Raw genomic sequence first — 24975 nt, 5'->3', positions numbered from 1 at the left:
AGGAATTTGAAGTCCGCTTTCACTGCATTTCATCATGACAACTAAACCAAGTGGGATTCTTCTTTACACTGGTTATCTTTCGCCTTTAATTCCACTTCTCATGAATCGCATGGTAAAACCCCTATGTCACTCATGTTTTGTTATGTCCCCTTTTTCCCATGTCCAATGTGCTTCATGTTGAACATCTCCTACCTGACCTATCACAACCTAATGATATTCGAAAAATCTGGGATGAAGCTAGGAATAAGTTAGCTCTATCATACGAGAAAGTTGGGAAAAGATGCAATAAAAGGTAGAAAGCCTGCTAAGTTGAAAGTAGGTGATCAGCTTTTCATCAAATGTTACCTTGTTAGAAAAGCTATCAACAAGTTTTCATCTAAACTTACCCCTAGGTACCAAGGGCCCTGCACTATTTTGCAATTCTTGTCTCCTGTATCTATGTTGGTGAGTGATCCCATTGCCAAGAGGATTAGATGGGTTCATGTGTCTCAAATTAAACCTGGTTAATGAGTGGTTACCTGTTGTTCTAATTTCTCTGTCCTTAACATTTGTTCCTTTGGGTTCTTCTGAAGTGTACTGAATATTTTTCTGCAAACATGTTCTCGGTTGGTCAATGTCAGGTTTGAATTATGCTTATCACTTTGGTGGTCTATTCTGTTAGTGTTTTGGGTTCAAAAGTTATTCTGTTTCAGTGAGTTGTGGATGCATAGAAGCAGTACTGTCTGCATCACCTTGTCTACCAGTCTAAAGTGTTTCTTGTAGTGTTATGTTGATTGTAATGTGTTGAAATTGGGTGCTTGGTGATGTGTTCGGAATCTGATCTGAAGAGTTGTCTCTTTTCGACTTGATCTTTTTCCTAGTGTTGTCTTTTGAGGGTTGTGATAACTTATGGACGTAGGTCTATTTATGGTTCTGGTGGTATCATCTGTGAGGGATAATCATGAGGATTCTGTTGATTCCTTTTACTTCTGGAGTTTGTTCATGTACTCCAGTCGTGTAGTGTGAAATGGTATCGAGATGTTTTGGGTGGGTAATACATCACCTCACTGTCCTAGTGGTCAAGATGTACCTAATATTGTATCTCTACTACTCCTGTGAATTTGTTTTATTGAAAACTGTCTTGAGTTGCCAACTCTTGCATGTTAACGTTACCTGCCCTTCTGACGTCTCAATTCATTGTTGGTTTTGTTTATTGTTGTTTCATTTATCTTACCTACCACTCGATGGCGTCACTTGGATGCTATCATAGTTACCCTTTTGCGGTAAGTTTTAACTATCTTGATGATCTGTGTTGTTAACACTAGTAAGTATGGGATTACTAGCTAGACTTACGGTCACTACTAAGGTTTTTGCCTGCTTGTAGAGTATGGGATCTTCAAGTTACCTTTCTTCTTCTTCACTGTCTTTGAGCTTTTCAATCTAGTGAGACCCATTTTTTTTTCATTTATGTATTTTATTTTCCTTATTTCTTTCCATTGGAAAAGGTACCTGTGTGGTTGTTTTCATCCCATAGTGTGAGAGTCACCTCCTCACTTATTATTAGTCCGGTACTTCACCGAGCTCCTCTGGGACAGTTGAAATGGATTCGGTCCTCACTTCCTGCTCCTATAAATCAGGTTAGGTTTCTTGATTTGAGGTACCTTGCGTATCTTTTCTTTTGAAATTAGGTTACCAATCGTTGATACTGTGAAGTGTTGAATTATGTTACCTTAGGTTTTATAGCATTTATGAGTTTTTCTTTCCTTTCTTGTGATGTTACTTACCTTTCCGATGTTATCCATGGTAACTGTGGTGTTGTAAAAGGTTGATGACCTTACATCGTGGTCTTATTCTTAGCATTATCATTAAGTGAAGATCGTTGTCAAGTAACTATTGCATGCACCCACCATCCTTATTAATTATTAAATCTCCTTCGATTTCTTCCTTCGTTGTTTTGCTTAGACAAGTAGTTTTTTCTTAAACTCCCATGGATGTCATGTATCTTGAATTAAAATTTTTCTGAGAATTTTTTTTTTTAATTCTGGCCCTCCAATTTTTAATTATCCTCGTCTTGTCCTTCTTCTTAGATTTGGTTGCGCTACTGAGATGTTGATGGCTCTGTCCAAATTTGCTCACTTAAATGTTATCATTCTATGATTTACCTATTACTGATAATTTTACCCTGTATAAACCGATGCATCGTAAATTCAACCTGAGTTTATCTTGGGAGTTCATGGCCCCCCCCTTTCTGTTGAGTCCGAAAGATGGTGTTAAGGCAATTAATTAGTGAAGAATATTCGATTTGCGACCCTTCATTGTTTTCACTGTGTTCTTCTGAACTATTGGTAAGTTTTGGTGACTGTATTGCGAAGCCCTGTGTAGTTGTGAATCGGTAATTGGTATTGTCTATGGTATCCAGGCGTGTGTTGGGATCTCTAATATCCTTTAGCTTTATGTAGCTTTGCACTCATCTTTGATGTCAATTCTAGTGTGATGTGTATAAGTCTTTCTGATTATGTAACTTGTTTTCAGTGGACAGTAGTCTGGCTCCATGGCTAAGTGGTTAGCATGCTGACCTTTGGCCACAGGGGTCCCGGGTTCAATTCCCGGCAGGGTCGAGAATTTTAACCATAATTGGTTAATTCCTCTGGCACGGGGACTGGGTGTATGTGCCGTTTTCATCATTATTTCATCCTCATCACAACACGCAGGTCACCTACGGACATCAAATCAAAAGACCTGCACGAGGCCTCTTCAGAAGCCACATGGTATTTCATTTCGGTGTACAGTACCTGGGTTTGTGTGTTCCGTTGTATCTTATTTGTTCTAATTTTCTGTATGTTCTACTTTGATCTGGGTTGTATACCTAATTTCCTTTTTGATGTTTCTTTAGCTTAGTGTTATACTGTAGTTCTAGGTCAACTGACTGTAGTAGAAAGTTGTTAACTTAATATGTGGATCTTATTAACCTTGTAGAAATATATTCACAAATTTTGTCTTTTCCTTTCCTCCCTTGCGCTGTTTGCGTTTATTCTTGGCCATTAATACTATTTAAGTGATAGAAAAGGAACGAGATGGTGCGTTTCTTTAAAATTGAAGCCCAATAGTTACGATAAGAGCTGGGTTTGGATTGCTACGATTTTCACATCAGGACGCATTATGCAACGAATTTAATGGTGGATAAGGTATAATGTACTAACAATTGCAGACCCTTTGGGACATATTCACTATGCGTGTACTGTTGAGAGAATTAAACATTTGTTGTGAACTGTGAAGTAACTTCCAAAGCTTGTTATTTGAAAGGGCCTAGTATGTGACAACCGAGAAATGTTTAAACCTTACCAAACATACGTAATAAACTATTTGGCAAGCACCTCAGTTAAAACACATGATTTGGAATTTATCTTGTGTATGGAACTCCTTTAACTCAAGTGTGAACTGTGATCATGCATTTCTCTAACCGAACGCATGAGTGTAAAGTAAACGTAACTGTTTTGGTGCATGGAAAATTCAAACTTCATTGGAAATGTAATGGACTATGACTGTGTATTCTGTAAACCTGACATGAATTTGGACTGTAAACAAGCTTTGGTACTTACGTAAGCTGCATTATCTACATGCTATGGGTATCTGTTGCCTTTGCTGGCAGGACCTAGTGTTTACAGTGCACTATGTCTTCTGGTATGGGCTAGAGTAATTTTGTTACTTTCATTGATCTGTCTCTGTCTTATACTTGGCTTTGACAATATGAAAGTGACCGAGGTATGAGCGATGCTAGTAATGCCAGTCCCTGCTATGAATGGTGTAAAAATGTTGCTCATAGGATCAGTTGGTGCATGCATTTCAGTGGGCTTGGCAGGCTGATATGTAATAGCAACTTCTGGCTCGGTGAGGAAAGCAACGGGAAACTACATCACTCCTCATTTCCCTAGCACGCCTCTTCAGTAATGCCTAGGCCATCTATGACAGCTGACGGCGGAGCTGTTGAGGATCCAACCAGCCTTAGGGCTGAAGACTGAACATACATACATACATACATACATGGGTATCTGATGGTGGATTTGGTTCCAGTGGTCATTATATTATGTGGACTGTATTGAAAAATTTAGTATGTTTCTACACCACAGTACTGTGAAGCTAATTATGTCCGTAATTATGGCAAGTTTCAGGGAGGGGGGCTGTAACCGAGGTTATGCTGTTGCCCCCTTCATTAACATTTTTAGATATGGCATCCTGTCGTGGAAATTTGTGTTACCAGGGAATTTATTTCCCATTATTATTATTATTATTATTATTATTCCTTTATCTTCTCTGTGACTGGATGTCACAATTTTATTTTAAAACTTTACCTTGCCCCTGAGCGCTGATGTTCTCTCATATTTCTTTTGTGTATCTCTCCATCTCTGCTCTTGGAGCATTCGTTCATGCTTGGTGCTGCCCCCAGTTGGCAGCGAGTCCAACTTTGTTTGCTCTGACCAATGAGCGCACGGCGACTTGATTCTGCTGTAAGGTAGCTGTGAAAGAGCATTGGTCCGTCATTCTGTGGACAGGCGCCATGTAGTTAACTTGTGGAGTAGGACTGTATAGCGTACGGGCTTGGCCTGTAGTGATGGAGCTGGGATAAGCACCCTTGTGTAGGGTGTGATCACCCGGAATTGGTTCTCAGGTCGTCTTCAGCATTTATTTTATCATCTTTTCTGTGGATTATCCTATTTTAGAATAACTTCAGGTACGCATGCCCATGTGGTCTGTATCTTGTGGGAGTGATCTGCATATTATGGTGCAGCTGTCCAAGAAACTGTAAGTAATGTCTTGAATTAAATATTGGTGTCCTTCGGCATGTGATTAAAAAATCAGTCTGGACCCAGACATCAGCTTCTCGCGGTCATCATTTTGAACTATGTTGCGGAGCTTGTGAATTTTACATTCCTATTCCGTACATTTGGAAACCTTTTCTTCTTAAAATTATTTCCTTTTGATAGGGCTTCCCTTCGTGTAACTTAAAATTTAAGCCTACTAACAAGTTGTATTATTTCCATCTGGGTTGAGTTAAACCGTCCTACCACATATGAAGTTGGGTTAATTACCTTTTTATTTATTATTATTATTATTATTATTATTATTATTATTATTGCCAGCAGGTTCCTTTAAAATATTATGTAATCCATTATTGATTTCAAAATTATGTTAGAGGCGGTTTAACTACCATGCGAGCTTCTTCAAGAGTTTTTAAGTTATTATCTGATCCCATTTTAAATATTAATTTTTTGTTTCTCCTTGTATTATTTTATAATAACTTATAATTCTTTGAGTTATGGGATGTAACAGCTTCTCTTTGTTTAATCTTGTGTGAGCTTCCTATTGTTGTGTATTGTTTCGGGATTGGTTGTTCCATCTCCTTGTTTGGTGGTTGCTATGGTGATGGTCATGATGATTGTTGATTGTTTATGTTAATTCTTCAATTCTTAACCCTCTTCTTATGCCTCAGCATACTCATATGCTGCACAATATCATATTTTTCTTTACAGAAACACTTTTCATGCACCAAACAAAGCAAGACTTGGCCGTCCCCATTATGAATATTACTTCCAAACTCATTTACGTGTTTGCGTAATAACACTGACTGAGAGGTTTTTGAGGGTGACATCTTTATTGTAACTACAGCACCGATCAAACCCACCCTTATTGAACCACTTGGGTGATGCACAATTAAGACACTGCAGCTGGAAGAGCCAACAGCTCAGAATTCGGGGATCCACCAAGCACACGACAACATGATGATACAATACCCATTTGGACTGCTTAATCACAGAAGCAGCTTCTCTCCAAATTTTAACTATGCAGTATTATTTCACAAAATCCTGGGGCTTCCCCCTTCTACATTCATACCCTAGCTTTGCATTTTGATGCATTCGATGTGAGTTGTCTTTTTCTTAGCACTAAAAAGGAAAAAAGGAAATCTCTAAAATATGCACTTTTAAAATAATAATTTTGGATAAAATATGCCATTTTAATTTAAAATCATGAAATGAGCATGCAAAACAGTTCCCCTGGAGAATAAGCATTTGAAAGCACTATCAGAGTTCAAGTTGCCTATCAAGGTGTGTCTAATGAAGTATACACTTTCTGCTTACCTTTAGAAGTGTGGAAAATAATATGCATTTTGCTTAGAAATCAAGGCCCTTGTAATGACAAATTCCCAGGCATCTGACCTTTGTTTATTAAATTAAAAAGACGTGTGTAATTTGGATTTCCCCTACTCCATGGATAAAAAACTAATCCATGACCTGGCTTTCTGATGGATTTTAGTATTAACTTGATTAATCCTGCTTTAAAACAGTGTTCATCTCGAGATCTGTTACAGTATCTACACTTCTTTAGAAAATCAACCATGCTTTACATGGCTTTGCTAATATTCAATATGAACAACTGGAAAGTATCTGAAAAGGCATCAACAGACCACACATACCTGGCTTTCCTACATGGTAGACACTCTTAGACACAGAGCCACCACACATCTGGGACGTATTTCCTGAGCAAAACTGATCGCACACTCCATCCAAGTCACTGTGAGTGTCCCCACAGAAACAACCCTGGGAGTTCTGTAAACCAGCAAACCTACAACAGATTCAATGAAAGACTATGAACAGTTTAGTATAATACACCTCATTAATCTAATTCCCATATATATATGACTGAGAATCTCCACATATTACATTAAATACAGTGCATCTAAAAATATTTGGCTATTTGTACCATTTCTGTAGAATGCAATTATTCAAATATAATAATACATGTGCAGAACTAGGATATTCTACTCTAGTTTCTGAAAGTTAGGCATAACTTAATTCACACTTCAATTCATCAAAACAAAAGTAAAAATTGCACAAAATATTATCTGCATTAATCACAAATGACCTCACATATAACAGGAAACAACAAATCCTTTTCCACAGCATATTATATTTAGTCCTCAGCACAAAGACTAGAAAAAAGCAAAGCAAAAGAGCAAAGTCATCTCCGTACAGGCCATGCAGGCCCTGGGAGGGGTGGAAGGTAAAGGCTTCCACTATCCGTAACCTCGACAATTATTGGGGTAGAGTGGTTATCTATCAGCCCGGCCGCCTTTGCCGTCAGGAATTAAAATGGTACTCATTTTTCATGTAGGCTGAGTTAACCCCAGGGCCACCTCCAGAAGTGGAAATCTTGTTCCGTAAATTTTTCGACATCCTGACGGGGATATAAATGGTCCGTTATTGGACATTATAAATTTTCAGCGAACTCATTTCTAGTTGCCAGCGTTTCGCCCCCATGTGCTAGGTTGGGCTCATCAGTTGGTACCTAGCACACCCACCAAGACACATGGCTAGTGCATACCGTGGAGGCCACTGCGTAGGCCACCTGAAGCCACTGGCAGTGCCAATGCACTATGAGAGACTTTGTCTCACTACCGGTACCAAAAATTGATCAACATCTATATCATTTGATGGCCAAGCAGGCATCAATTTTTGATAGTGAGACAAGGTCTCTCATAGTGCATTGGCACTGCTGGTGGCTTCAGGTGGCCTATGCAGTGGCCTCCATGGTATGCACTAGCCATGCGTCTTGGTGGGTGTGCTAAGTACCAACTGATGAGCCCAACCTAGCACACGGAGGTCCAAATACGCAGATGTGTGTTGGTGCATGTCAGTGTACGGTGCAGCGAGTAAGTGTGCAGATGTTTTTTGCTATGGGCTTTACGTCGCACCGACACAGATAGGTCTTATGGCGACGATGGGATAGGAAAAGCCTAGGAGTTGGAAGGACGCGGCCGTGGCCTTAATTAAGGTACAGCCCCAGCATTTTCCTGGTGTGAAAATAGGAAACCACGGAAAACCATTTTCAGGGCTGCCGATAGTGGGATTCGAACCTACTATCTCCCGGATGCAAGCTCACAGCCGCGCGCCTCTACGCACACGGCCAACTCACCCGGTAGTGTGTGCAGATGTTTTCAGACGTGCTAATGGTGACTGTGTGGTGAAAATGGCTCAACGAACACATATTGACAAGTTCATGAGGGGTAGAATAATAGGGTGACTAGAGGCTGGTCAAACACAGCAAGTCGTAGCACGGGCGCTCAGTGTTCCACAAAGTGTGATCTCAAGATTATGGCAACGATTCCAGCAGACAGGAAATGTGTCCAGGCGCTACAGTACGGGACGTCCGCAGTGTACAACACCACAAGAAGACCGATACCTCACCATCGGTGCCCGCAGACGGCCACGGAGTACTGCAGGTAGCCTTGCTCAGGACCTTGCCACAGTCACTGCACACTTGTCTCCAGACACAAACAGTCTACAGACGACTGAACAGACATGGTTTAATCGCCCGGAGACCTACAAGGTGCATTCCACTGACCCCTGTTCATAGGAGAGCCTGTAGAGCCTGGTGTCAAGAACACAGTACATGGTCATTGGAACAGTGGTCCCAGGTTATGTTCACGGACGAATCCAGGTATAGTCTGAACAGTGATTCTCGCCGGGTTCTCATCTGGCATGAACCAGGAACTAGATACCAACCCCGTAATGTCCTTGAAAGGAACCTGTATGGAGGTTGTGGTTTGATGGTGTGGGATGGGATTATGCTTGGTGCACGTACACCCCTGCATGTCTGTGACAAAGGAACTGTAACAGGTCAGGTGTATCGGGACGTCATTTTTCACCAGTATTTCCGCCTCTTGAGAGGTGCAGTGGGTCCCACTTTCCTCCTGATGGATAACTCATGGCCTCACCGGGCTGCCATTGTGGAGGAGTACCGTGAAACAGAATATATCCGGCGAATGGAGGGGCCTGCCTGTTCTCCAGACCTAAACCCCATCGAGCTCGTTTGGGATGCTCTCGGTCGACGTGTCGCTGCACGTCTTCAAACCCCTAGGACACTTCAGGAGCTCAGACACGCATTGGTGCAAGAATGGGAGGCCATACCCCGCAGCTGCTCGACCACCTGATCCAGAGTATGCCAACCCGTTGTACGGCCTGTGTACGTGTGCATGGTGATCATATCCCATATTGATGTCGGAGTATAATGCGCAGGAAACAGTGGCATTTTGTAGTACATGTGTTTTGGGACGGTTTTCTCAACATATCACCAATACCGTGGACTTACAGATATCTTTTTTTTTTTTGTGTTCGCTATGTGCCTATGCTATTAGCGCCAGTTTTGTGTAGTGCCACGTTGTGTGGCACCATAATATGCAATTATCCTTAATTTATGAGCATGAGTGTATACCATCTGATGGCCAAGCAGGCATCAACTTTGGTATTAAGACGAAGTCTCTCATAGTGCATTGGCACTACCGGTGGCTTCAATTAGCCTACGCAGTGGCCTCCACGCTATGCACTAGCCATGCGTCTTGGTAGGTACCAATGGATGAGCCCAGCCTCGCACATGGGGGCAAAACACAGGTAACCAGGAATGAGTTAGCTGGAAAATTTATAATGTCCAATAACGGACCATTTATATTGGTATTATAAATTTACTCATTCGGAACAAATACTTCAGATTCCCTATGGGAATCAACATCTATATCATCTGATGGCCAAGCAGGCATCAACTTTGGTATTGAGACAAAGTCTCTCATAGTGCATTAGCACTGCCGGTGGCTACAATGAGCCTACGCAGTGGCCTTCGCGCTATGCACTAGCCATGCGTCTTTGTAGGTGTGCTAGGTACCAACTGATGAGCCCAGCCTAGCACATGGGGGCGAAACGCAGGCAACCAGGAATGAGTTAGCTGGAAAATTTATAATGTCCAATAACGGACCATTTATATTGGTACCACAGAACCACGTACCTATCCCTCAAGGGCTGCTCTGGATGGTCTTGAAGTTCGAGATGCTCTGGAAGGTCTTGGAGTTCAAGTTGCAGGTTTCGCTCACATGGAAAAATGGAAGCAAGCACATGTATAAGTCCCCTGGACTTGTAGGACGGACGAGTAAGGAGGTGTAATTTATAATTGATTTTCACTGTTCCCATGAAAGGATTAAAGAAATGCTCATATTTCGTGTTGAATGTCAATGGAATCAAACATGAGACAATTCTTTAAAGTGAACTGCACTAGTTTCTGACTTGAGACGAAAAACAAGATTTTTGCAGCCTAATGTTATTGGAATCAAATCTGCACACTTCCTCATATCACTTGCACTTGTGAAATTAAGCACACGAAAAACAAAGGTAATTAGTGCTCTAAATGTTTGGACAATTGAGGATGCAAATACTTGTCAGATCCTCCAGGATCTCAAGATCACTTTGATTCTATTTACTGTTATTTGGAGAGTTTATTCATTGAAATGAACACTGCTATAGTTCAGTTCTTATGAGTTTCGACTTGACATTTGAGTGCTGCCTTTTGGCAGAGGCAAAGTGAAGTAATAAACAGCCAATCATAGGCAGCTGATCGCTCCGGTAGAACGTGTTACAGAGTCCAGTTCTGATTAGCAGCGTTGTCAATCTGTTGTTTTCTGTAAGCACAAGCCATCAGTTGTGAGTTGTATTGTGCTCAGTTCTTTTCGCAGTCTTTGTCAAGTTCACTATGTCATTCTTGACAAAGCACCAACACTAGCGGCTAGAAATAATGAGTTGATTGAGTGGTCCAAGGAGCACAATATTTCGGTTTGTGACACCATGACAAAGGGGGGATTTCACAAATCTTGTGAAACAAAACAAGCTACAGTACCCAGTTTACGTGCTGGATGAAATAACTACGAGGCATGGGCTTTAAAAATTGTTCGCCTTCTACCATGCCATTGCCATTCCTCGAGGAAGCCAACACTACATGCATGGAGGCAAAGATAATCAGGCATCAGCTACGCTGGGCTGGCCACATTGTCCACCTGCCAGACACACACGCCTTCCAAAGAAAATCATGTACTCCCACTAAGGAATGACCAGCGTGACCATGGAGGACAGCTTAAACGATATAAGGGTGTTTTAAAGTGTAATCTCAAAAGGTGTCATATTGATACGGTCAACTGGGAAACTACAGCCGAGGAGAGACCAAATGGCGTAGAATTGTATACAACAGAGTTGAACATCTAGAACAAGATAGGAGAAGATTAGACGCTGAGAGGAGTAACTGCAGGAAAGAATGAGCGAATGCAAGGGATGCTATTCTTGCATCTGCTGCAACAACTAGTGTGTGCTGTCACTGCAATAAAATCTGCATATCCAGAATTGGACTGTTCAGCCATCTGAGATGACAATTTATATGTCCAAATGACATTGTATTTATTTACTATATATTCGTAGACGAATAAATGCCTATGACTAATAAACGCCATACAACTGATTTGGGCCCAATTTATCTGCATATTTCACAGTTTCGGAAGTTGAAAGACTTCTGTGGAAAGCCGTGGGCCGTGTAAGTGTAGGCTGTGAGACACAATCCGAGATAAGTGAAGTTTGGGAGAGGGAAAGTATCACAGACGATTATGTTGAAGACATTATTTCGTTACGGTCAAGTGAGAGTGAAACCTCAATAAACTATGACAATGCCGATAGTGACTCAGAAATGAGTGGTGTATTCCCTTTGTAGGATTTTTTCCCTTCCTTACGACGAACTGAATTTAATAGCAACGCAAGCTTTCTAGATGGTGAGTAAAAATTCCATTTTCTTGCATTGTATCTATTCGAGCATTGATCTGTTTTCATCTTACAGTATAGCCTTATCCAAAATACGTTATGTGTTATTGTTAACCTTATGTGAGTTATGCATGTTGCTACAAAGAATAATTGATTCTGGACGAATTTCTGAATATACGTTTCCGTTCGTGTTGTGTAGTATGAATCACCTGTTAGTACTCGTAACAATTTGGCACCAATGTCTGACTTCTGGTTAACTGCCAAGTCGTAACTCATAGAAACGGAACTATAGATGCCATAGGAATGTTATTCACACCAAGTTAAATGCCAATCACTTCAACTGGGTGTTAGAAGTAAAATGCCTAACGTGTGAAATTAGTCCCGTTCACACACACCTTTACACTTATATATGACACTGTGAGAATGCAAACTATTGAGTGAAATTAGTCCTGTTCATTCGCAAGATTGTGTTTACAGACGTGGAATAATATTGTGAACTAGATTTCTTAGTAGTAAAAATCAGTTTCGTTCACACAATGCCCTAATTTCACAAATAATGTGAAACTATTTCACACGAAGACTAGCACTGTCAAGTTAAGAAAGTTACTAGTATTTCAAAGTTTTGTTCATGAAAATTCTAAGTATCGATGCACAGTTTATGAACGTAAGAACTGTAAGTTCTGATACACAAGATTTTAGTCACTTGAAAATGTTCAAAGTATCACACTCGCTAATTAAACGGCTAAGTCCGTAGACAGAGAAATATTAAGTATGTGTTCTCACGATTATTTTTGCAGAGTATCGAAGACTTCTACTATACAACTTCGACGTATCATAGCAATGACAACCACCAGCAGTCAACCGTACAGGTTAGACTGTGGGATAGACTGATTTATGTCCTGTTCTCACGTCTATTTTATTCTGGAGTCGCAGAGACTGCAGCTGTTTCATTCTTCTTTCAGTAACTTTCTTAATCCACGGCAGATTTTAAGGAAACTTGGTGGTACTGTAGGCATTAAAATGGGGTGTACAGTGATGTTACTCCCATATTTGTATCATAATTAATATAAGAGTTATTTAGGGTAGAAAGTATGGAAAATTCGACGAGTGACATAATTTAGCCTTGGCGAGTTGGAGCTGGCTCCTTTGTCACTCGCCACATGTTCGCTGTAGCCAGCTACTCACTGATGCACAGCGTGTATTTTAAAGTTTGGATGACTTTGAAATCAATGTTATACCAGCATTTCTGGTACAATACTGTTGCCTACTATTGCAGTGAGGAACATGTTATGGAATATACTCCAACAAAAGTGAACAATCCACTCTATTTGTCAGACACTTAAAGAAAAAGGGCAATGGCACATCTGCAGCGCAAGTACTATGTCCTCATACTTATAGTCTCACAAAAAGACTCTTAATTGGCCGAAAAGGGAGAAATGCCTAAACTTCTGTAGCTGAACCTTTTTGAACCTTATTTGGACTCTTCCAAATTTTGTATTAAACACTGCTGAGAAAGCAGCCATAACTCGCAACAGTATTCTAGTGATGGCCTGATTAGAGTGCAAAACAAAGTTATCAGAGATCTTTTTGCTATTTGCTTTACATCGCACCGACACAGATATGTCTTATGGCGACGATGGGATAGGAAAGGCCTAGGAAGGGGAAGGAATCGGCCGTGGCCTTATTAAGGTACAGCCCCAGCATTTGCCTGATGTGAAAATGGGAAACCATGGAAAACCATCTTCAGGGCTGCCGACAGTGGGGTTCGAACCCACTATCTCCCGATTACTGGATACTGGCCGCACTTAAGCGACTGCAGCTATCGAGCTCGGTTATCAGAGTTCTAGGAGAAACAAATTTGGCACAGTTTCTTTTCAGAAGCTGCGCAATTTGAAACTTTTCCTAGAAATAGTGTCTAAATTTTTCTAAAAGAAAGATCATAACAGAATAGTGAAAGAAGAGAGGAAGTTGAAGAAGTACCATAAATGCGCTGGCCCAGCTGGATAAGGAGAAATGATTACCAAAAAATATGTTTATGAAAAGAAACATAGCACTGATGCAATGATGGTTTATTCACTGTAGAGACTAGTAAACTTCATGTAACCTTGTTGTTTGTTCGCTGTTTTCATGACCCGAAAACAAAATTCATGTCTTTTTCAGGACTTGCATAACTTTCATGACCTGTAAACACACTGTCAATTTCAACTGCATCATCATTTTTTTTTTCTTTGCTAGTTGCTTTACGTCGCATCGACACAGATAGGTCTTATGGCGACAATGGGACAGGGAAGGGCTAGGAGTGGGAAGGAAGCGTCCGTGGCCTTAATTAAGGTACAGCCCCAGCATTTGCCTGGTGTGAAAATGGGAAACCACGGAAAACCATTTTCAGGGCTGCCGACAGTGGGGTTGCATCATCATTTAGTAGCGAAAATTCTCAGGCCGTAGTTGACAAGTAAGGATCGTAAATATTGTTCTACTTTAGTTGATATGGAAACTTATTTAATACCAAGGAGACTGATTTTGGTCAGTAAGTTTTGTATATCCAAGTTGTAACTAATTAGAACTGTATTATCTGTGAATTTGATGTTTATTACAACAACGTTAATTCTCATACCGTTTCACATTTTTTGAAGCATGTTTTATTACGCTGTCGTAACACAAATTGGTAAAATTTCCATAATCGGCAGGCGAAAGCTATGTTAGAGATCCAACATGGTGTGGCTCTGGCGACGTTAAATAACACTCAGCAGACTTGCCAACATCTTAGGTCTGGACTGGTTAGGTCCAGCTAGTGAGAAAACCGTTGGTCTGGACTGTTTAGGTCCGGCTGGTGAAAAAAAAAAAAAAAAAAAAACACACTGGGCTGGGGGCAAGCAAATATCTGATAAAAAAGGGACACAACACAAAAATTATGTAACAATTCCAAATTGGAAGTTTTCTTACTTTTACTGAATGTGACAACCCTGTACCTGGACTACAATGTAAACTCTATCAGAGACAACAAGAAACTTCGCCAGCCAATAGGAACAAAGCAAATTGGTTGCAACCAGTTGAATTACACATTCTCTGTTTGAATTCTTCTATATAAATAAGAATACTTCTATATTAGATCCTACGAGAATTGGAGTCTGATGTTTGGCGCTAACAGCATGAAAAGGTTAACTAAAACTGCTCAAAAGTTATCTGTTGCCTTGACAATGATACCAGCGATGCCACGGTTTAAGAATGCTATCGCCACGTGGCTTAGCTTGCTCTCAATTGCTTCTGTGATATCATGCAGTGTGGTACTGTGTTAGCTGTTATTGCTTTACACGTTTGTAATCCAAATATTATTTAATTTTCTGTTTTACAAGATGCTTTATGTTGGCCGACACAGATAGGTCTTATGGCAACGATGGGATAGGAAAGAGCTAGGAGTGGGAAGGAAGCAACCTTGCCTGGTATGAAAATGGGAAACCATGGATAACCATTTTCAGCACTGCTGACAGTGGGGTTCAAAATCATATCTCCAAAATGCAAACTCACAGCTGCACATGTCAGTTAATCTGTGTCCAGTTGTACAATTTACAATTCAACAAAATTCAGGAACGTACCATACTGCCAGAGCCATGAGAGTAAGCAGAAATATTGTTTGGAGGGTCTCAATTTCACCTCCCCAAAACAGAAGAACAATGTAAAAACATTTAATTTGTACGCTGATTGTGTTTATTCCTGATGAAGTATCATCTTCCTATGATCGCTTATTCTTGAAGTGTACTGTTAACAATAGCCATTAAATAATGCAGCTATCAATGTGGATAGGGTTCTGTTCTGTATTGTAACAACTTCCTTATGACTGACTGATGTAATTTTTATTACTTTAACCACTGTTGTCTTTGGGTCATCAGTCCACAGAATGGTTTGATGCAGCTGTCCATGCCCCAATATCTGGTGCTAGACTTTTCATTTTTTCGTAACTGCTGCATCCTACACCTGCCCTGATCTGCTTGTCATATAACTTGGTCAAACCCTACACTTCCCTCAGAAACCAACTGAACAAGTCCTGGGTGTTTTAAGATGTATCCAATCATTCTATCTCTTCTTCTAGCCAAATTTAGCCAAATCTCCTCTCACCAATTTGATTCAGTACCTCCTCATTCCTGGTTCGATCTATCTATCGCACCTTCAGCATTCTTCTGTAACACCACATTTCAAATGCTTCTCTTCTCTTTCTTTCTGAGCTAGTTATCATTCATGTTTCACTTACAATGACACACTCCATACAAAAGTCTTCAAAATATCCTTTATCAATGTTCAAAGTGAGCAAATTTCTTTTCTTAAGAAAGGCCTTCCTTGCTTGAGCTAGTCTGCATTTTATGTACCCCTTACTTCTGCCATTGTCGGTTATTTTACTACCCAAGTAACAATATTCAATCTACGTCCTTTCAAGAATTCATTTCCTAATCAAATAAATACACTCTATAAAAAAAAAAATGACGCACCAGGAAGATGTTGTCTGATTGTAAGGAAATTACGTATGCAAAGACATTCGCACCAAACATGCAAATGATTAAAGTTTCGTGTCCAATGAATGAATAGCAGGAGCTCCTGCACATGCATCAGGTGTATATAATGCGTGATTCTGAAGCGTATGCTCAAAGTAGCTGTTGCATTCAACTGCACTATCTTAATGTCGGCTGTAATAATGCCACGCCGAAGGATTCGTGCTCATTACGAACAGATGTCAGAATTTGAAAGAGGTTGTGTGATTGGATTGAAAGAAGCTGGTTGGTCGAATCGAGCTGACACTGAATATTTGGGTTGAAGAGATGTGGCGATCAGACGATGCTGGCAAGCGTGGGTCAGCAATGGCAGGCATCAGCGTCAGAACGGCAGTGGTCAACCGAGGGCCACAACAGCACGGGCAGACAGAGGGATTCTCAGAACAGCTGTCACAGTACCGGAGTCATCGTTATCAACAATCCAGCGCGTGACCCACATGCGTGTCCACTATGACCATCAACAGACGCCTGAGCGAGAGGAATTTGCACTCGCGCCGCCCATTACGCCGCTTACCACTCACATCTGTTCACCATCAAGCGAGATTACAGTGGTGCCGCGCTCGAGCAACGTGGAACTGTGCTGACTTGGGATGCATAGTCTTTAGTGACGAGTCCCATTTCCAACGGTGCCCTGACAACACCGCAAACGTGTTTGGAGACGTCCAGGCCAGAATGGGGATCCTGCCTTGAATATCGCATGCCACACAGCCCCACAACAGGGGGTGATGGTCTGGGGTGCCATCTCCTTTGATAGCCGGACCCCTCTGTAAGTCATTCCTGGCACACTGAGGCCCGGTTTCTTCAACTGTATGTTATACTTAACAAATGTTAATTAACAATTGTTATTAATTTAACACTTTGTTTAAAAGTGCCCTGTTTCACGAACACATTTCCAACATTCGTTACAAAACAATTGTTAAAGACAAATTAACACATTTCAATGGGATTTCTGAACGCGTTTGGCAGTGAGCGTCTTTTGTTTCTTCACGTAAAGCGCTCCTAGCGGTGTGTTGAAATAGTATTTTGTCACACAGACACATGGTTGACATTATTGTAGGTTATGGTTAGCGGAGAACGATAAGACGTAAACATGTTAAGTAAGAGGAACAAAAGCGTTATGATGAATGCGAGTTTTTATTTCATTCAATTTTAATTTAAAATTATGCGAATCTGCTTAAAAAATGAAAGAACGGACTGTTACATCACAACACTCGATATAGCCTATTCTTATATTCTTATCATCAGGAAAATGTGATAATTGATGCGTTTTGAATGGTTTTCGGACATTATTTTATTGCAGGGAAAATAATGTAATGCCTTGTTAATGCTGCAGTGGCAGCAGGAATTCTTTACAGGATTCTACACTCTTTTTCTTGCACTCGTGAACATAGTCGCTTACAATTACATGAAAAGTATCTCAAGCATAATACCCAAGTAGAGGCCAGACCCTGCGGTCAACCGATTTCACCGAGCTTCAATGTACCTGTGGGGAGACACTCAACGGTAACTCGTGTATAATGGTTTAAGTCAACACGCTTTCGTTTTCGAGAGAAATGAGAGTCAGATGTCATTACACAGAATCTGCTTCAGACAAAGTGGAGGTGGTAGAACACTAAAAGGCGAACAAATTTTAGTTAAACATGTCAGGTCTGCAACATAATAACTTCTGAAAAATTGATGAATCCCTGATTCCAATGCAGCAAGGCATACATACTTGGGAGTAACATCACAGCGGAATGGAGTGGTGGCCAAGTGGTCACCATACTTGTCTGCGAAACTCGTAGACGTGAATTCTAGTCTCGTCGCAGCTGTGATTTTCGCACAAAATAAATTAATATGTCCGCCTCTGTGGTGTAGTGGTTAGTGTGATTAGCTGCCACCCCTGGAGGCCCGGGGTCGATTCCCGGCTCTGCCACGAAATTTGAAAAGAGGTACGAGGGCTGGAACGGGGTCCACTCAGCCTCGGGAGGTAAACTGATTAGAGGTGGGTTCGATTCCCACCTCAGCCATCCTAGAAGTAGTTTTCCATGGTTTCCCACTTCTCCTCCTAACTTAAGGCCACGGCCGATTCTTTCCCTCTTCCTTGTCTATCCCTTCCAATCTTCGTATCCCCCAGCAAGGCCCCTGTTCAGCAAAACAGGTGAGGCCGCTTGGGCGAGGTACTGGTCATCCTCCCCAGTTGTATCCCCGACACAGAGTCTGAAGCTCCAGGACACTGCCCTTAAGGTGGTATCCCTCGCTGAGTCCGAGGGAAAACCGACCCTGGAGGGTAAACATATAAAGAAGAAGACAATTAAATTAATATTTGAGGGAACGTCAAGACAAAAATTGGAACAAAAATATTACGCAAATAGCAGTACAGTTTATTTTCTACCTGAAATTAATATAGGCCTAAACGTCTCACAGTTACTGCTGAATCTCTTTCTATATATATATTAATTTGAGGTAGAAAATAAAGTTCCACTGCAATTTGATTATTCATTTTATTCACATTTTACCTTCACATTCCCTGAAACAATGATTTAATTTGTATTAAAAAAGTATGTCTATGGTGGGACTCGAACTCAAGTAGTCGCGGTTCGGAGACAAATACGTAACCACTCGGCCATTGCTCCACTTGCCGAGGTTGCAACTCTTCAAGTATATAAGTGGTGCATTAGAATCGGGGGATTCATAAATTTTTCGGAAATTACTGGGTTGCAGACCTGACAAGTTTGAGTAAAATGTGTTCGCATTTTAGTGTTCTATCACCTCCATGTTTCCGAAGCGGATCCTGCCTCATGATATTTGTCCTCACTGTTGGAAACTCTAACCTATTTTCAATATCGTCTAGTATCTTGTTCATTATGACTTTGGTAATTAGAAATATATCTTCTGACAACTCTAGAAAGTGGTTATTTCTTAGTATGGGTTGTCCTTTGCCTTCTTTAGTTTATAAATAGTCTTCATCCAGCAGTAAAGCTTCAAACTTATGTCTTCTACATGCCTCTATTTTGAAATTTTAGCAGTTGTTAAGAGGTTTAACACAAGGCTGCTGCCAGGTTAATTTAACACAAGTATTAACAATTTGTTAGAGTTAACAATCATTGATGTGACGACCATTTTGTTAAATTATGTGTTAAGTCTCTTTAACAGCAGAGTTAACACTTAACATTCATTGAAGAAACCAGGCCTGAAAGCACAGCAGTATGTTGATGACATTGAACGGCTGGTTGTGTTACTGTTCCTTCAGTGACATCCAGGCCATACTTCCCAACAGGATAATGCCCGGCCGCAAAGGGCACACGTTGCTATGAACTGTCTTGAAGCTTGCCCTATCCTTCCTTGGCCAGCTCAATCGCCGGATCTCTCTCCCATAGAGCACATTTTGGACGTCATGCGAAGGCGATTGCGAACATCCCGGAATGTCGCCGATTTAGCCCAAAAGTTGGAGACCATTTGGCACGAAATTCCGCAGGACACCATACGGGAACTTTATCAGTCTATGCTACGTCGAATGACAGCTTGCATCCAAGCTAGGGGTGGACCAAAATTTTCATCATGTACTTCTTACCCAGGAATCCGTCCATACCATTCAGCAATTTCTCTAGATCTTCTGCAGTCTCAGATAAAATATTATCATCACCAAACCTCATAGTTTTAATTTCCTCTCCTTGGATTAGGATTCCCTTTCCAAATTCCTCTTTGATTTCCTTTAGCGCCTGTTCTATACAAACATTAAAAAGGAGGGGGGACAAACTGCAGCCTTACCCCACTCATTTCTGATTGCTGCTGCTTCTTCAAAGCCCTCAATTCCTATCACTGCAGACTGATTTTTATACAGATTGAAGATAATTCTTTGTTCTCAGTGTCTGATCCCGATCACCTTCAGAATCTCAAATAGCTTGGTCCAATCTGCATTATCGAACACCTTTTCTAATTCTACGAAAGCAATGTATGTGGGCTTGTCCTTAATTTGATACTCTTAAGATCAGACAGGACTGCTTCACGAGTTCTTACACTTCTTCTGAAGCCAAAATGATCTTCTCCCAAATCAGTTTCAACTTGTCTTCCCATTCTTCTGTAAATAATACGTGTTAAAATTTTGCAGGCATGAGAATACTAAACTAATCGTGCACCAGCTTTCTTGGAAATAGGTTATAACATCATTCTACCAGAAATCGGATGGCACTTCTCCTGTCTCATACAACTTTCACACTAAATGAAATAACCTCGCAATCTTGTTTCTCCTACGGCAGTCAGTAATTCTGAGGTAATATCAATTCCATGTGTCTTGTTTCTAGTAAGGTTTTTCCAAGCTCTGTCAAATTCTGACCTCAAAATTGGGTCTCCCATTTCATCAGCATCAACAGCCTCTTCTCATTCCAGAACCATATAATGTATGTTTTTACCTTGACACAATTGTTGGACGTGTTCCTGCCATCTTTCTGCCTTGTCTCCTTTCCTCAAAGTGGTTTTCACATTCATATACCTAGTTTTCCTTTCTCAAAGGTTTCCTTGGTTTTCCTCTATGCAGCATCTACCTTTCCTAGAATCATACAACCTTCAACATCCTTGTACTTCTCCTTTAGCCATTCTTTATTAGCTGTCCTGCACTTTCTATCTACTTCATTCTTTAATTATCTGTATGCTTTCCTGCCCTCTTCATTTTTTGCATTCTTGTAGGGCCTACTTTGGTCTTTCATCAATCAGGTCCAATATCTCCTGAGTTATTAACCGATTCTTAGTTGTTCCTTTCTCCCTAACATTTCTTCAGCAGCCCTAGAGACCTCATTCTTCATGACCATCCTTTGTTCCTCTATGATTCTTAGTTGTTCCTTTCTCCCTAACATTTCTTCAGCAGCCCTAGAGACCTCATTCTTCATGACCGTCCTTTCTTCCTCTATTGTGTTTCCTTAAGCCTTTCCATTTAATCCTTGTGCAACACGTTCCTTGAAACAGTCCTTCACACTCTTTTCTTTCAGCTTGTCTAGATCTCATCTCCTTGCATCCCTTTCTTCAACTTCAGATGGCATTTCATGACTAACAAGTTGTGATCAGTGTCCACATCTCCTCCTGGGAAAGTTTTGCAATTCAACACCTGGTTTCTGAATCACTGCCTGATCATATTGAAGATTCAGTGTCTCCAGGTCTCGTCCACGTATACAGCCGTCGTTTATGGTGTGTAAACCGAGTATTGGTGAAGACTAAATAATGATCGCTGCAGAATTCAAACAACAGACTTCCTCATACATTCCTTCGTCCCAATCCAAATTCTCCTACTGTTTACCTTCTCCTCCTTGGCCTACCACTGCATTCCAGTCTCCCATCACAATTAGATTCTCATCACCTTTTACATATTGTAAGAAATATTCTATCTCTTTGTATACTCTTTCGATTTCTTTATCGGCTGAACTGGTAGGCATATAGAACTGCATTACTGTGGTGGGTATTGGTTTGGTGTCTATCTTGACAACAATACTCTTTTCACTATGCTGGTCATAGTAGCTTATCTGCTGCCTGTTTTCTTATTCATTATTAAACCAATACTTGCATTTCTGCTGTTTGATTTTGTGTCGATAATTCTGCAGTCGCCTGACGAAAAATCATGTTCTTCCTGCTAACGCACTTCACTTAAACCGACTACGTCTAATTTTAGTCTATCCATCTCCCTTTTCAGATTCTCTAACCTACCACAATAATTCAAACTCCCAACATTCCACTCTCCGACTCGCAGAATGTCAGTATCCATCTTCCTGATGATCCCCCCCACTCTCATTGTCCCACCCGCAGATCCAAATGGGGGACTATTGCACCTCCAGAATATTTTAACCGAGAGGAAGCCATCATCAGAACATCATTTTTACAGAGAGATCTGCACGTCTTCGGGAGTTAGTTATGTAGTTTCCAGTTGCTTTCAGCTGTGTAGCAGTATCAACACAGCTAAGCCCTGTTGAGTATTATTACAAGGCCATTTCAGTCAACTTGCAACTTCCAAAAAGCTGGTCCCACCTTTCAATGAACCATTCAATAGCCTGCTCTCTCGACAGATACCCATCCAATATGGTTGCACCTGCAGCTCGGCTATTTGCTTCATTGGGACACGCAAGCCTCCCCGCCGTGGCAAGGTCACATGGTTTGATGGTCCGTACTGACATATCTAATAACACCACTACAAATCACTAGTAAAGATCTATGTTTGCCTTGTCAATACTACAAAAAGCAACTTATTACAACTTGTTTAGTGTATATTGTTAGGTTAGCTGTCAAGTCCGCAAATTATTTGATGGAATGTTTGGTTCCTGAATAAAAGAATAGTTAGATCCCCGAACTATGCAAGATATTTTATTAATATAAGTTAAATAGCTTTTTATAGCTTTTTATAGCATTGACAAGGCGGACTTAAACAGTACCCGGGCAACTGGAACTGTAAAATGACGATGACGAAAAGGCGGACTTAGATCTTTACCAGTGATTTTATTTGTTGAACGTAAGTTATGTTGTCATTGCAATTTTTTATAAATGTTGAGAGTTTGTTGATGTAATTAGAAGCAATTGGTGATTTTGTGATTAGTTATGAGATCTCACACTTATCAGCAATAAACATGTAGTGTCTTAAATGCTGAAATTACTAGCACAAGCTTTTAGCAACGGGTCAATTTTTATTGAATTCAGTAGGCCTAAATGTTCGGTTAAACACTCTGCCTGTGTTAAATGTTGATAATCAGGCCTATACCGTAGGCAGTTACGGCAACACAGTGCACTTCACAGTAACTGCTTTCGCTGCTCTAATGTCAAACTACAACCTCATGGACTCAAGTACAACGGTGGGGTGGTGGGTTCCTGGCAAGAATAATGGAAGAACCCCTCCTTTCTACCACGTAAGGTATTGCTGCACATCATTTTTATACAGCCTACATTTCCCCATTCCTAAGTTCGCCCACTGGGTACAGGTACATCACTAACAAATTAATGAAGAGTGGCAGTAATATACATAATTCACGAACAGCTTAAGTACAGTATCTGTGGATTAGTTCCTGTGCTAAATATAAATCTTTCTGATTCTAGAAAATATATTAAATTATTCTCCACCGGGCGAGCTGGCCGTGCGCGTAGAGGCGCGCGGCTGTGAGCTTGCATCCGGGAGATAGTAGGTTCGAATCCCACTATCGGCAGCCCTGAAAATGGTTTTCCGTGGTTTCCCATTTTCACACCAGGCAAATGCTGGGGCTGTACCTTAATTAAGACCACGACCGCTTCCTTCCAACTCCTAGGCCTTTCCTATCCCATCGTCGCCATAAGACCTATCTGTGTCGGTGCGATGTAAAGCCCCTAGCAAAAAAAAAAAAAAATTATTCTCCTAAAATTTCTAATTAGATTTAATTCAGGAGAATATCTATTAGTTCGGAGTGCAGTACAGTGCCAAATTATATTTTGTAGTGTTACAAATGGCCAAATCTAGCTTTCAGTTCATCACAGGATTCTCTTATGACAAAACCTTTCCTGTATTCGAAAAGGGAGTCTGCCAATGCCCGTGATCCTTGGCAGAAGCAATGGATAATGGCGCCTGGACCACTACTTCAGGTTATAAATGTTAATATACTTCTAGGGGCGGGTGGGTTGGTCCCTGGCAAGCATACTGAACACATCTCTATTTCACAATCATTTTTAGGTGAGAATAGCAGCATATAAGTAACAAATTATGTAATAATCCTTGCAGAGTAGCCTTGGAATTTCTACCTTAAAATTCTTAAATGGTGACCTTGCCTTCAATTCTCAGCTCTCTCAGGAATTTGAAAATTTCTTAGTATTATCTGGTACAATATGCCCAGCTATAAGAGGTCAACTGTTAAACTGCCTGAAGCAATGGCGGTTAGAGGAATGTAGAGTGAAAATGTTGCAATCTACCTCCTAGAACTGTCTTCATTCAAGCGACACAAAAATCGGTAGTATGACTTTAAATTCAATTCCCCAACATGTAGCAAACTAATTATTGTTCGAGGTCCTACAAAGAACCAACAACCATTTATGTGGGGACACATATTTTTAATATTAACACCCATCAGCTGCTGAAGACAACACCAAAATCGTGTATCATTACGTTTTCATCTAATCATTTGCAGGAACACAATTCAATGACAGAATAAGAGATGCTTCACACCCTGTCAGAAGGAAATGCCACAATTTATCCCTCGATGTGAAATACGAGCATGAATTAATGCACTTTCTATAGCTTTAGTGGTGGATAATATCATTTTTACAGGTAAACACCAGAACTTACGAGAAATACTCCAACTGACAAGCTCTGACACAAGCCTCAACACTAGTCCCAGCAATTGTATCTTTTATTTTGTGAGAAAGTCTCATATTATCATCTTTGAAACATCCGACGTAATTACCAAACAAATCCTGTTCGGCAAGGCTAAAATATATCAGAAGAACAGCAATGAAAGGGCTAACAATCATATCACAAATATATCGGTAATCAGTTCAAATCAACACACGCGCACTTATAAACAACCTATTCCGTACATTCTTCTTCTTCTTCTTCTTCTTCTTGGTTAGTTGTTGGACATCGTCGTAAGACGCTACGTCCAGTCACTGGTTTGCGGGTTAATGAATGTCGGGGAGAGATGCCAACAGTAAAAGAAAGTAGTACACTACGAAAGAGGAGGGAGAGCTATGTAAAAAAAAAAAAAAAAAAAAAAAAAAAAAGCGAATTGCAACGGTGAATGAGGAAACTTAGGAAAATACCAAGGATATATAGGCTAAACGATCAGGGAAGAACACAAAAACACTGGGACACAAGGTTCTAATTCTTCACGTCTGTGTGGTCTGCCACGACGTCTTACTACCAA

At 40.7% G+C, this 24975-nt stretch overlaps 1 protein-coding gene across 3 annotated transcripts in view; it reads right to left on the bottom strand.

Annotated features, from left to right (window-relative positions):
• Positions 1-24698, bottom strand: part of Wsck (tyrosine-protein kinase Wsck) — a 273670-nt gene extending 248972 nt beyond the window's left edge. The window contains exons 1-2 of one of the 3 annotated variants that reach the window (XM_067141063.2): positions 24399-24698; positions 6449-6597 (exon numbers count right to left, since the gene is read on the bottom strand). In XM_067141063.2, the coding sequence (XP_066997164.1) occupies positions 6449-6597; positions 24399-24583 (334 nt within the window). In that variant the 5' untranslated portion in view covers positions 24584-24698. Of the gene's footprint in view, positions 1-6448; positions 6598-9810; positions 10161-24398 lie in introns of those variants that run through there. The other 2 variants (XM_067141061.2, XM_067141062.2) reach the window with 2 other exon arrangements.
• Positions 24699-24975: the final 277 nt, after the last annotated feature.

Source organism: Anabrus simplex, chromosome 2 (genome assembly GCF_040414725.1).
Source record: "Anabrus simplex isolate iqAnaSimp1 chromosome 2, ASM4041472v1, whole genome shotgun sequence".
Taxonomy (NCBI): Eukaryota; Metazoa; Arthropoda; class Insecta; order Orthoptera; family Tettigoniidae; genus Anabrus; species Anabrus simplex.
This window is presented reverse-complemented; position numbering and strand designations above follow the sequence as displayed.